The sequence below is a fragment of the Penicillium citrinum genome (genome assembly GCF_028827155.1).
Source record: "Penicillium citrinum strain IBT 23319 chromosome Unknown utg000005l:1.0-1900146.0:1.0-1900348.0, whole genome shotgun sequence".
In the NCBI taxonomy this organism is placed as follows: Eukaryota; Fungi; Ascomycota; class Eurotiomycetes; order Eurotiales; family Aspergillaceae; genus Penicillium; species Penicillium citrinum.
The window spans coordinates 1,144,816-1,158,057 of record NW_026622690.1 but is presented as its reverse complement, the minus strand read 5'-3'; the positions used below and the strand labels follow the sequence as shown (position 1 = coordinate 1,158,057).

The following is a 13,242-nucleotide window of genomic DNA, read 5'->3' as shown; positions in this document are numbered from 1 at the left end:
TAAGCATTGACTACGACTCTTCAAATATCGGCTATTCCCGAATATTCAATGCAACCCTTGGCTCTTTGACCTCGTATGGCCTCAATCGGTCCAGTGCATTCCATTTTCGGGACAATGAATACCGAGGTTATTTTGACGATTCATTAAATCGTGCGTTTCTGCTGTTCAACACTCGGGGTTCTATTTGATAAAGGAAGTGTAGAAGTTAGAATAGAAATTCTGGCGGTATACCATTTGGAGAATATGACTGAGTAGTCATGGATATTCCCCCGATCACGTTGGTCGAAAAGGTCATACTCCCTATTTTATCTCAGTCTCTTCGCTTCTGATATTCTCTTCTTACTGTTCTAACTGCCATCTCGTAAAACCGAAGTATATACTCCTGGCCCGAATAGGAAGGTGGATACTCTCCCCATAAATGCTTAGTCATGCGATAACGCGATAAAGTGCGGAGAGCTCGAGCTCCCGAGGGTTTTCCCCTCTTCGATCATCCCAAGTTCTTTCCTTCTCTCATGTCAATCGGTGATTGAAAATGAGGGAGATGAGAGAAAAGGATATGCCGTACTCCGAGACAACGCCTCTGCTGGAGGTCCATGTCGCCCCGCGGCGGCATCGATATCCACATCATGCTCTGCGTCATACTTGTACTATCATTCTCGGCACACTCTTGGTCGTGGCCACCATTCTTTTCATGATCCCTGGTGCCATATTACCCCGAGAGCATGGCTCAATTTGGTCGTATGTCCCCTGGGCAAATCCCTACCCCCATAAAGCCTGGCCACAAGGTTTTGGTCTACCATATGACCAGCTTCAACAAGTCCTCCTCAACACACCCTCTGCAGCTAAGGCCCGTGAGTGGAGCGAATATTATACTGCCGGTCCTCACTTGGGTGGAAAGAACCTAAGCCAAGCTCTTTGGACTCTGGAAAAGTGGAAGGAATTTGGTATCGAGGATACTAGTCTTGCATCCTATGACATCTATCTCAACTACCCGCAAGAACACCGTCTCGCTCTGCTAAAGAAGTCTGGCGAGGGCACAGAAGTCACCTTCGAGGCAACCCTGGAGGAAGATGTATTGGAGGACGATCCCACATCCAGCCTGCCGGACCGGGTACCTGCTTTCCATGGCTACTCCGCCAGCGGAAATGTTACTGCCCAGTATGTATATGCCAACTTCGGCTCGTATCAGGATTTTGAGGATCTTGTGAACGCAAATGTCACATTAGAGGGAAATATTGCCATTGTCAAGTACGGTGGAATCTTCCGCGGTCTGAAGGTCAAGCGTGCGCAAGAACTCGGCATGGTGGGTGTGATTATTTATAGTGATCCCCAGGAGGATGGGGAGATCACCGAGGAAAATGGGTACGAGGCTTACCCTAATGGTCCTGCTCGTAACCCTAGTGCCATCCAGCGAGGTAGCACGCAGTTCCTGAGTAAGTATGTCTCTTATGACATTTTATTCTAAGACTAACTCTTCGATCAGGCATTTTACCCGGTGATCCCACTACGCCTGGATATGCATCCAAGCCTGGATGCGAACGTCAGGATCCGCATAACTCTATTCCCTCCATCCCATCACTCCCTATCTCTTATAAGGAGGTCCTGCCTATTCTCAAGGCACTGAATGGACATGGGCCCAACGCATCGGAATTTAGTAAATCGTGGCAGGGCGGCGGTCTAAGTCACAAGGGTGTGGAATATAACATTGGTCCATCCCCGCAGGATGTGGTCATCAACCTGTATAATCAACAGGAATATGTGACCACCCCACTGTGGGACGTCATCGGGGTTGTCAAGGGACACATCGCCGACGAGGTCATTGTCCTTGGTAACCATCGTGACGCTTGGATTGCTGGTGGCGCAGGTGACCCCAACAGTGGATCCGCTGCTCTTAACGAGGTTATTCGCAGCTTTGGTGAGGCCATGAAAGCTGGATGGAAACCGCTACGTACCATTGTCTTCGCCAGTTGGGATGGTGAGGAGTATGGCCTGCTTGGTTCTACCGAGTGGGTGGAAGAGAATCTCCCTTGGCTATCCAAGGCTAACGTTGCATACTTGAATGTTGACGTTGCCACGGCCGGGACAAGCTTCGAACCTCGCGCTGCGCCTCTTCTGAACCAAGTCATCTATGAAGTGACCGGGCTTGTACAATCTCCCAACCAGACTGTCCCAGGACAGACCGTTCGCGATGTTTGGAGCGGCCAGATCGCGACTATGGGTAGCGGCAGTGATTTTACTGCATTCCAAGACTTTGCGGGTGTTGCCAGTCTGGATTTCGGATTTGGTCGTGGAGAGAATGACCCAGTCTACCATTATCACTCTAACTATGACAGCTTTGCCTGGATGGAGAAATTCGGTGATAAGAATTGGGAATACCACATTACAACTACAAAACTTTGGGCTCTTGCAGCTGCTCGGTTGATTGAAACGCCGGTCATCTCTTTCAATGCTACCGACTATGCCCTCGGATTGGGCTCATATCTGGCTAAGATTAAGCCTGCAGCAGATCAGCTCCCGGAAGGTTCCCACTTTGACTTTACCGGTCTCGATCTGTCTATTGTTGAATTCCTGGAGGCTGCAAAGACCTTTGATGCCTGGTCTGCGGATCTTAACACCAAGCTGGGCGAGAAGATCCCCTGGTACCACTGGTGGAAGAAAGTCCGGCTCCTCTTCCAAGTACGCATTGTCAACGACAAATACAAGGGTATTGAGCGAGAATTCCTCTACCAGCCAGGTCTTGACGGACGTGATTGGTTCAAGCATGTCGTCTTTGCCCGGGGTATCTGGACAGGATATTCTGGGGCCACTTACCCCGGACTGGTGGAGAGTCTCGACGCTGGAGATGTGGAGAACGCCAAGGTATGTGAAAAACCTTTCTTAATTCTTTTATGTTTATTTTCTTTTTATATATTTTGGTCTTTAATTATATGCTTGATATAATGACCGACCTGGCTAACTCATCTTCCTTTGCAGAAATGGAGTAAAATCATTCAGGAACGGGTGAAGGCAGCGACTAAGTTGATCTCGTAACAATTGATTAGGTATAAATTACCCTAGTTTCTTTCTCGTTAGAACTTCCTCGTTAAAATGAAAGGAATTAGTCAACTCGTAAATGAATAATCAATCAGTACATATGAACCAGCCATCTTTCATTGGATCTTCTCTACATAATACCTAATACATAGTATTTTCATAAGAATATGGATATTCTCACCCCCTCGTTGTATCCAGCTGACATCGCGCAGAAGTCCGGTTGCAGCGGCTCCGCCAAAAGTGGAGCAGAAAAAGGGTCGATGCTTTTTTCTTTTCTGCTTCAACTTTTTTGTTTTCTTCTTCTTTTTCTTCTCTTCTTTTCAAGACGAGTCGACTTAGTTCGCTTTTATAGAAAGAGAATGCCAAAACCACAACTGCCTGTGCAGCAACTGGTTATTCTGTGTATGTTGCTTTTTTTTTTTTTTGGTCTTTGCTTATTACGCCCGTCGCATTCTTCCATCCCTTACAACTTGAAAAGATCTTCGCTAATTGATGTAAACAGCGATATGTCGGCTGTCAGAGCCAAGTATGTGTCTTGTGTCCACCCCAGATCGGGAAACTTATCTCCTACAATACTATTGTATAGTATCTAAACTAAGACTAATCTTTGAACAGTCGTGTTCACGTCGATTCTCCCATATTTGGTAGGGTGCCGTCCCTGCAGTATTCCATCTTAACAAACAAGCATCTTCTCAATCATTTTTTTTTGTTTCTCTCTTTTCTGTTCCATTCTTATTCAAGCAATAAAGTTCGAAATCAAAGAGTTATTGACTAACGTGATATTCAGCCTGAACTAATCGAATATGTGGGCGTCCCCAAACCCGAAGTCGCCAAATGGTCTGGTATCGCGTCTGCGGTCGCGTCCGTCAGTCAAGCGACGATGGCAGTACCCTGGGGTACTTTGTCCGATTATGTAGGGAGGAAACCCATCATCATCAGCGGGTTAACTTTCACCATGCTATTCTCAATTGTATTGGGTATGTCATCGACTCTATCAATGGTTCTAGCATCGCGAATCTTAATCGGCCTGATGAACGGGAATGTCGGAATTATTCGCACGATGGTTGCGGAAATCGTACCGGAACGTGAATTACAGCCTCGTGCATTTAGTATTATGCCTATGGTCTGGACGATTGGGAGTATATTTGGTCCGGCCTTTGGAGGCGCTCTTGCTCGTCCAGCTGAGAAACATCCGGATCTTTTTGGTGGTTCGGAGTTTCTCAAACGATATCCCTTTGCCTTGCCGAATTTAGTATCAGCGTGCTTTTTTATTGTTGGGATTACCACGGGCGTTTTGTTCTTGAGGGTAAGTGCTAGTACTTTCGTTGGATTATATAGGGAGACCGGCAACCTAACCTGTTATTGGTAGGAAACACTTTCGACGAAGAGAGATCGGTATGATCCTGGCTTGGTGTTGGGCCACGCTTTGATTTCTCCGTGTACGTCGCGTAGAAAGCACCTGTTGAATTCGAAAGATGAAGACGGGGAAGACGAGGACGAAGAACAGGCCCCTCTACTTTCTGATGCTAGACCTACTTCAAGGAAGACCAGAGAGTCAAAACCTGTCACCCGTCCCAGCTGGTCCCATATCTTCACGCCACAGTCTATCCTCGTGCTCATCTCTTACACACTCGTGTCGGGTCTGGGAATGGCATTTGACTCAATCTTCCCCGTGTTTCTTCACTGGCCTGTACAAGAGTTGGAGGATAATCCAGCCGTCAATTTACCATTCAAATTTACCAGTGGATTCGGCATCGGTATGTACTAAAAATCCCCCTCCAGGCCTATAAATCAAGATACTGAAAATCCCGACAGACGCGCAAACAATCGGCTTGTTCTATACCATTAGTGGAATCGCAGGAATGATCACACAATTTCTTTTCTTCCCACCGATCGTCAAACGGTTCGGTGTATTGAGATGTTTCAGAGTATCCGCCATTGCAATGCCAATCGTCTTCTTCCTAACACCATTCACATCTCTTGCCCCGGAACCTCTGCGAATCCCCAGCGTTCTCCTCATCCTCTTCGCTAAACTAGGCTGCATCGTCTTCGCAATTCCATGCTGTACCATCCTTTTAACCAACTCCGCCTCAAGCGTGACCGTTCTCGGGACTCTAAATGGAGTTGCGACGAGCGTCAGTGCGCTAGGTCGTGCCGCTGGTCCGGCTTTGATTGGCACTGTGTTCTCCTGGGGAGTGCAGAAGGGCTATATGCTTATCCCTTGGTGGCTTCTGAGTGTACTTACGCTGACGAGTGTAATTCCGGCAATTTGGATCGTGGAGCAGGATGGTCCTAGTCGGGAGGTCGAGAGTGAATCTGAGGAAGAACAGGTAGAGAATGAGAATACCCCCGCGAGCACTTATGGAGCTATGGATGTGTCGACGGGGGGTGATCGGAGGTAAATACTTCCTGGAATGAACATGTGAGTTGGAAATTGTCATTATATGAATGTTGAGCGTTATGAGATTGTTAGATGCATCTAGACCCGAACGAGTTTCAAATGAATATATGATTTCTAGAAGCACTGCAAGATGACCAGTTTCTGGGTATTCCCTTTCAATTCTTTTTCTTTCCTGCTGGTATAAATGGGTACCAGTAGCACCTGTGCAGTCAGAAGTAATCGCACAGTAGTGCATTCAATTGAATCTCTTCACTTTCCACTTCAGGCTGTTCAGATACACATCTATGCCTACTAACTAATACATTCATACAGATGTCATCGCACATCCTGTAACTATTGATAATTAATGACATCCTAATAATAAAATCAAGCACTATCATCACACTACCATCTGTCTCTACTCAATCCATCATCCTAGTAATAATCATCATCATAATCATACCACCCAACAATCACCTCGGTCCAACCCCAGAATTACTAATCCCCACTCTATAAACAATCCACTTCATCTCAACCTCCTCCAACTTCCCTCCCACCCCCTCCAATTCTACAAAAAATATCATCCACCTTTAAAATGGTACCTCATCCCCCTCCAACCCCCTAATAACCCACTAACAAACCACACAGACTCTCCCAACAACCTCCGCCCTAGCCCTCTCCCTCCTAACCTCCCTAGGCGGCACAATCGGCTTCGCCCGCACCGGCTCCATCCCCTCCATCGCAGCCGGTCTTTCCGTCGGCGCAATCTATCTTTTCAGTTTCTTCCGTCTACGCGCAGGACAGCCCTACGGCGAGGAACTGGGACTTCTTGCTTCAACTGTTTTAGGTGGAAGTTCTATCCCCCGTGCTATTAAGACGGGTGGTAAAGCTGTTCCGATGGGATTGTCCATTCTAGCTACATATGGTGCTATTGTTTTTGCGTTGGCTTATAGGGAGAAGAGAGCTTGATTTTTTTTTAGTGGTTTGGGGGGGTGATTGTTTGATGTAGGGATCGGTGATGGGTTGGTTTGATTTCTGATTTTCAGCGAGATACTCCAATTGAGGTTTGTTTACTCTGATCTTTTTTGAACTTGTTGTTTGCAGTGCAGTATAGTGGATCTCGTGTGGATCTGGCACTTCTAGAAATGATGTGAGATGAAAGGTCCGCTCATTTCAAGGCTGGCTTCAGCTTCGCGCAACTATCTAGGTTGTACTTCCAAGTAGCAAGGTTGCTGGCTGGATCTAAGTAACACAAAGCTATCATCAGTATTGAGTACTTGAGTTATATTACGAGTATTCTGAATATCGCGAGTATTCCGGGTATTACGAGCATGAGCTCAATTCACACATCACATCAATTCGATATCATCTATTCCCTACTACCAGGAGCGCTAAGATATAAAACTTACATCCAGGATAGATCGGCTCGAGCAGCTGGATAGCAATGGAACCCACCTCGAATCCAGCCCATGGCCAAGGATGGCAAACAAAAACAACAATGCAAAAACGTAAAAAGGGGACTTTCTGGTCTGGTTCTTTTGAGGGTAGAGCACGTACGGTTGGAATCAATTCTCCATGTTCATACCAACCCCTTGGAAACCCGCTCCCAAAGCTGTCACACAATCATATTTCCACGGACTCACCATAACGACAGCTCGACATAGTCGAGATAACTTTCGCTTTTGAGATCTTCGCCAGAACTACTGATGGATCAGGGCAAGGAACAAAGATAAAAGAACAAAGCCAGCCAAACGGATGCTTATGTATAAGCTAGATAAGTGTCGAACTTAGCTGGATAACCGTTGTCCGTTGTCGAGTCTGTGACACTACAGACAAACAGACCCCAAATAGATCGGAACAAAAAAAAGGTGGTGACGATGCAGATATTTGCGTGCTTGTCGGGAACTATTGCGCCGGGTCGAGCACTGTGTTCTCGTTCCGAGTTACTCCCGTCACCGTCGAAGCAGGGAGCTCACCAAGAGCTTTATTATCGGGGAACTGTGCGCGATCAAATGCGTATCGGGGGAGCTGAGCCATACGCTCTTCGGGACTGACCGTCTCGTGCGAGTAAATCATTCTCGTCGGCTTAGCCTTGTCCTTCTTGCTTGGTTTGTCCTTGTCGGTGGATTCCGTCGTCTTCGATGCTGGTTCATTTGCCGATCCGGGGATTAGACCATCAGTGGTCGAGCCAACTTGGCTTGTTTCAGTATTGGGTTCTCCATTCGTGTATGGGACGCTTGCACCGGGTACGGGCGGGATTGGGTGGCCCATGTGCATCTGCTGCATCTGCTGAGGGTTGACGGCCGGCGCCCCGAAGGCTGGACGCTGAGGGAGACCAGCCGGGATAGGCAGACCGCCGGGCTTGGGAGGAGTATTGGAATCAGTGCGTGTGGGTTGTTGCGGAGGGAATGACGCTGGCGGTGTGGCTCCATAGCCGGGGGTTGAGGGATGGCCGGGGAAAGGCTGAGGTGAGTATCCTGCAGGAGGGAACGCCGTAGCGCCAGGAATTTGATGTCCGCTGACTGGGGAGTATGTTTGGTATCCTGGGCTTGCAGTTTGTTGGTAGGGTGCTGCGACCGGGGCGCCTGCGTAAGGTTGTGGGTATGATGGAGGTTGTTGCGCAGGCGCAGGCACAGCGCCTACAGGCTGCGGTTGTCCCTGCTAGAGGAATTGTCAGTTTCTCTTGTCCAATGTACTTGAACTGGTCTAGCCGAGGTTTGCTGAGAATTCAATGGGACATACATATGTGGCTGGTGTCGTTGGAGTCTGACCCGCATCTATGGGGGTTGCATCACCGCTGCTACCCCCAGCAGCAGCTTCCGCGCGCTTTGCACGGTGCTCTGCTAGGCGCTTCTTCATTTCGGACATATTCTCAAGTTTCGGTTTCTTCGATGGCTGACCACCAGCACCACCTCCAGCTGGGGGATTGCCCGTCGCAGCCTGTCGTTCGACTTCAGCCTGTTGAAATTGGGTCATGACACGCTGTTGGTGAGTCTTCAGCACATCTTCAGGGACACCCTCCATGCCGAAGATTTCCACGTCCAAACCTGATCGGTTGGGAAGCGCATTCTCAATTTCTGTGAGCTGTTCCTTGTGAACTTGGCTCATGTGCACCGATAATCCTGCAATTGCGCCCAATCAGTCAGGCTCATCTCCTGATCGCGCGCGCGACAAGACAGCGACTAGGATTTTGCGGAACTTACCTCCGGCTGTATTCAGTCTGCGGCCGCATCGCTCGCATTTGAAGTGCTTGGCCTTTTGATGGAGAGTGAGAATCTTGAGGTCGTCAAAATCGCGCTCACAGTAATAGCACCAGGGCCGCGCCAGCACTTCGTCCAATGAGGGACCACGTCTCTTTTTGCCCATTGTGATTTAGAAATCGAAAGCGTGTGGATTAAATCAAACAGTGTATAAAGTAATTCGGCCCGGGAAAATGATGCACGTCGTCGAATTGAAGGATGGTAGTTTGATCGGTGGGGACGGAGTGAAGTCACTGCGGATTGCGGCGTACGGATGGAATGTAAAAGGAGCACGTGAACTTTGATGCCTCAGGATCTCAATATGCTGGCCAATGCTAATTATCATACACAAAACATCAACAAAATACAGAATAGAATAGAATACACGCTTGTGGCCAACTCTAGGCCTCAAAAGAAGGCCATTTTGAGAAATTTCTCGGGCCAAATCCCCCCCATATTAAATGTACAATTCCCTTTTTTGCGCTTGAAAGCCCGCCAGAATCCCAGAAGAAAATAAAAGAGACAGAAAGAAACGTAAAAGAAAAACGAGAAGAGACAAAAAAAGAAGAGCAATATCACTCCTGGTGTTTTTGCGCCAATCTTCAAAACGCAAAGTCAGATTCAATCAATTCGAGTTGCAGAAGCAAGCGCACTTGTCAATGGTGTTATCAAGTTAAATGTGAGGGTAAGCGTTCGCTGTAGATCTTGACTTTTTTTTTTCGCGCCGAAATATTTGCAGCGTGCGGTGGGCCCATCAAGGGATGCTGCGGCTGTATCTATAATCATCGATGAAAGTTGATGTGATCAATGGCGTACAGTATGAATAGTTGCTCAGAGTCAACGGCGGTGATGGTCGGGGGGAGGTGGATGTCCAGGTAGGTGACCTTGATATGGCACCCAAGGAAATGGCGCATATTGAGCATGTGTCGGCATGGGTTGACCAAGTCCGACAGGTGGCGCATTAAAAGGATTAGGAGCAACGTAGTGAGGTAGCCCTAATGAAGGCAGTGTTGGACCGGGAGGAGGTCCAGGGACAGGACCTAAGTGTTGCGCACCGGGCATCGGGCCCAATGGGTGAGGAGCCTTCGGTGCAAGATTACCGGCAGGAATTTGAGCGATTGAAGGAGATCTCTTGCGACGTCCACTCGGGCGTGGCGGTTCCTTGACTTTCCGAGCATCGTCATCTGTTCGGTCTTGTTCAATCTGCGCTTTCGACCGCTTAGGGTTGCGGATTCGTCCTTCCCTGTTGAAACGTTCCCAATGATCAAGCATAGCTTTTGTTCGTTTGGGATTCTTGGAGTTCATGATCTTTTGTCGGCGTGCCTCTTCAAGCTCCTCAGCAGTAGCATCCCGCTTCACTGTCGGTGTGAGCTTGGCTGGTGGCGTAGACTCGGGCATAGGAGAGATCGTAGCAAGAGGTGGAGGGACTTCTTCGGTCACAGTAGTATGTGAATGCGAAGTTTGAGGTGAAGATGTGGCCAATGAGCTGGCACCTCTCTTTCCTCGGCCACGCGTAGATGTCGGTGTGAAGGTCGGTGGTGTTTGCATGGCATCAAGTGATTGTCGGGAAGCAGAGGGACGACCAACACCACCGCGTCCACGTCCACGCCCGCGTCCGCGTCCTCCGCGACCACGAGATGATGCCGTGACAGGAGTTTCGGGCTGGAATACCTCGAATGTAGTACGACGGCCACCACGGCCTCGGGTACGACGCTTAGTGGGATGAGCTTCCTCTTCCGTCTCTTCTGCGTCCTGGGTGTTTTCCCGAGTCTCTTCGGTGTCACTCTTCGACGCTTCGACTTCCACGGCCTTACGCTTGCGGGTAAGCTTGACTGTAGGCTCCTTTCGAGGCTCCCACAACTTGGGGACAAATTCAACGCCATGTGTAACCACGGCATTCCATCCATCTGGATTACGCTCCTCGGGTGGAACTCGGGCAATCATCTTTCTAGCCTGTGCAGGAGTCGGGACGAAGCCGCCCTGCGCAAATGGATTTTGTTGAATTCGACTGGCCGCCGCACTGGTGTTGACAGGGAAGTATTGGTGTTTATAGCCATACAGCATGGCCTCTTTCTTTTCCTCAAAGTCGATAGGGTTCTCGGGCACTCGAGCCAAAGGATACCCGCTGCGCTTTTTATGGCCCGTCAAGAAATCCCTCTTGGCGTCGCCTGAAAGCGCTGTTCTATAATGACGGTGGGCAAATAGATAAAGTTTGTCCAACGCGATATACTCGTCTTGCCAGGTCTTCATCATGAAAGAAGCAGCCTCGGCTACCAGATAAAGTTCCTCGGGTGTCAATAATTCGGGCTTTTGAAGCATTGCCAGCAATCCTTCGGGGGAGTTTATATCAAGGAACTTGCCAGGTTCGACTTCGGTCGTTTTATAAGGTGTAGGGTGAGCAATAGGCTCCGGCGCATCCCGTTTCTTTGGTTTAGCATCCCGGAAAACCTGTTGCCAGGCATCCTCGAGTTTGGAAGTATCTTGTTCATATGTTGGGCAGAAGTTCTTAACATCATTGACCGTCCAAATCTTCGGGAGACGATCCGTCATCTCTGATGCTTGCCACTCGGACAGACATTGGCGGAATCCATCAGGGTAGGCACTTTTGGGGTTTGACAAGAATTCCAGAAGATCGAATTTGGTTTGCGCAACTGGGCCGACCTTGACATTTGTATCTGATGTCTTGGCAGTTGTATTCTCAGCATCACTTGGGCCACTCGAGCCTCTTTGTTGATCCGTAGGTGAAGGTGGAGCTGTCTGAAGAGGCTCTTCTTCTTGCTCACCGACATCAACCTCATCTTCGCCAGGTTGGACGATGCCATTGATGCCATCTTCATTGAATTCGAGTTCCCCATTTTGGTCATCTCCTTCTTCATCTTCGTCGACGTTGCCATCTTCGAGACCGTCTTCAAGTCCATCTTCGACGACCTCATCAACATCATCATCCTCTGCTTCCTCGACATCTTCTTCCATGCCATCCTCAGGACCGTCATAATCTATTTCATTCAGATCCGGATGATGCGTCGCATGGTGAGAATTGAGTAAGTTATCTTTGGAAATAGAACCATCTTCCGGAACTTCCAAAAGTTTCCCACACCATTCACATTTTACTCGTTGAGCAAAAGGCTCTGGTGATTGAGAAATTTGGGTGGAAGTAGATTGTGGCCGGAAAGGTTCGGAGAATTGACGGCGCAGCGGAGAGTCCTGACTGTCGCCAACATCAGAGGACTGATTGTCCATGTCCAGATCTCCCCGAGGAATTGGGGACATGATTAGAAGAGAAATAGAGAGAAAATATAGTTAAAAGAAAAAGAAAGAGAAAGAAAAAGCACTAAGGCAGGCAGTTCAGTCACCAAGGCCTTAAAGCAGAAATTATCTGTATAGTTGGGGAAGTTTTAGTTAGCGGATGATTCGCTTGTAGCGCCAAGACTCAAAGTAGGTCAGCTTTTCCCTGGAGAAAAGCCGAGTATGAAGTAAAGTAGGGGAAAGAGTCCAGGAATCCAGCCCCGGTGCGAAAGGAATACATCAAATCAGATCCAGTAGAAAGGGTAAATCTCAAGTCAACAACATGATTGAGCTTGACAGATTTGAGATCAAAAGTGGTATGAAGGAAGGGGGGCAGTGGTAGTTGGAGGGAGTTGTGTAGAGTCGAGTGAAGTAAGAAGATGCAGACAAGACACGGTCGCGGCAAATTGTGTGGATCAAGTCTGTATTTGGAAAGGAACAACCACGGGAAGAAAGTCGATCAACGACATTAGACTTACCATCAGATTTTTTCTTAAAGAAGAAAGAAAGAAAGAAAAAATTGAAGAAAATGAAGATGAAAAGAAAAAAAAATATAAAAAAAAGGATCGAGTCCGGGCTCAAAGCCAATAATAATAGGGAACTCGGAGGTGAAGCGCTGGTTTTTGGTCGCGCCGGGCTGCCAGGGATGTACTCTTGGAAGGCTGGAGGCTTTTCTTCTTCTGCTTCTTTTGCGGGAGTTTTAAAGGTGCGACCACCAACACCACACAAAAGAATAGGGAATCAAAAACACTGCAGAAGGTAAAGTGATAGGTGAGAAGAAGATTGACCAAATCAGTCAATGCTTTCCGACTTAGAATGATGAAGTAAGGTAGGTAGAAGATCCCGGCCGCGCGCCTGAGGGAGTAGTATGGGGTGAAGTGGGAAAAAAAAAAGAATCACGAATCAGATCTTACACAAAGCCGGAGAAAAGAGCCATGTAAGAACAAGGGCAATAATATCCAGACCTGATGCAGAATCGAGGGGAAAGAAACAGAAGGCAAATTACAAAGGACGAGGGGATAAGGATGAAGGCGTTGACGCTGAGGACGAAAAGAGATTGAGAGAGAGGGAGTAGTTCCAGTTTAGTTTGGACATCTCAGCTCCACTCGGTCAGCCAATCAGAGAATGAGTTGACAACTATACATCGGTACACCTGTACAGTAGATTCATACAAGTATTTGCATTCTATTATCATTTGTATTTATTATATTAATTCTTTGGATAAAATATAGAGTAGAGTTGATTTATAGTATATATCATACTACTAGCCCTTATGATAAGCTGTCAATACCAAGCAGTCGCTTT

The 13,242-nt window shown here is 47.9% G+C and overlaps 5 protein-coding genes across 5 annotated transcripts; 3 read left to right on the top strand and 2 right to left on the bottom strand.

Annotated features, from left to right (window-relative positions):
- Nucleotides 1–532: 532 nt before the first annotated feature.
- N7469_006266 (M28 family metallopeptidase) lies at nucleotides 533–3,030 on the top strand (the record flags this gene model as incomplete). The annotated part of the gene is made up of 3 exons (XM_056645184.1): nucleotides 533–1,433; nucleotides 1,484–2,859; nucleotides 2,974–3,030. The coding sequence occupies 3 exons, from the start codon at nucleotides 533–535 to the stop codon at nucleotides 3,028–3,030; spliced, it is 2,334 nt and encodes a 777-aa protein (XP_056500422.1).
- A 362-nt stretch (nucleotides 3,031–3,392) lies between these two features.
- On the top strand, nucleotides 3,393–5,435 carry N7469_006265 (MFS transporter; the record flags this gene model as incomplete). The annotated part of the gene is made up of 5 exons (XM_056645183.1): nucleotides 3,393–3,435; nucleotides 3,649–3,677; nucleotides 3,821–4,339; nucleotides 4,403–4,790; nucleotides 4,849–5,435. 5 exons carry the CDS (start codon nucleotides 3,393–3,395, stop codon nucleotides 5,433–5,435), a joined length of 1,566 nt encoding a protein of 521 aa, XP_056500421.1.
- Nucleotides 5,436–6,008: 573 nt separating this feature from the next.
- On the top strand, nucleotides 6,009–6,382 carry N7469_006264 (TMEM14 family protein; the record flags this gene model as incomplete). Its single annotated transcript, XM_056645182.1, has 2 exons — nucleotides 6,009–6,011; nucleotides 6,062–6,382. 2 exons carry the CDS (start codon nucleotides 6,009–6,011, stop codon nucleotides 6,380–6,382), a joined length of 324 nt encoding a protein of 107 aa, XP_056500420.1.
- A 936-nt stretch (nucleotides 6,383–7,318) lies between these two features.
- On the bottom strand, nucleotides 7,319–8,779 carry N7469_006263 (putative C2H2 finger domain protein; the record flags this gene model as incomplete). Its single annotated transcript, XM_056645181.1, has 3 exons — nucleotides 7,319–8,074; nucleotides 8,156–8,535; nucleotides 8,617–8,779. The coding sequence occupies 3 exons, from the start codon at nucleotides 8,777–8,779 to the stop codon at nucleotides 7,319–7,321; spliced, it is 1,299 nt and encodes a 432-aa protein (XP_056500419.1).
- A 710-nt stretch (nucleotides 8,780–9,489) lies between these two features.
- On the bottom strand, nucleotides 9,490–11,922 carry N7469_006262 (uncharacterized protein; the record flags this gene model as incomplete). The annotated part of the gene is made up of 1 exon (XM_056645180.1): nucleotides 9,490–11,922. One exon carries the CDS (start codon nucleotides 11,920–11,922, stop codon nucleotides 9,490–9,492), a length of 2,433 nt encoding a protein of 810 aa, XP_056500418.1.
- Between the last annotated feature and the right edge of the window lie 1,320 nt (nucleotides 11,923–13,242).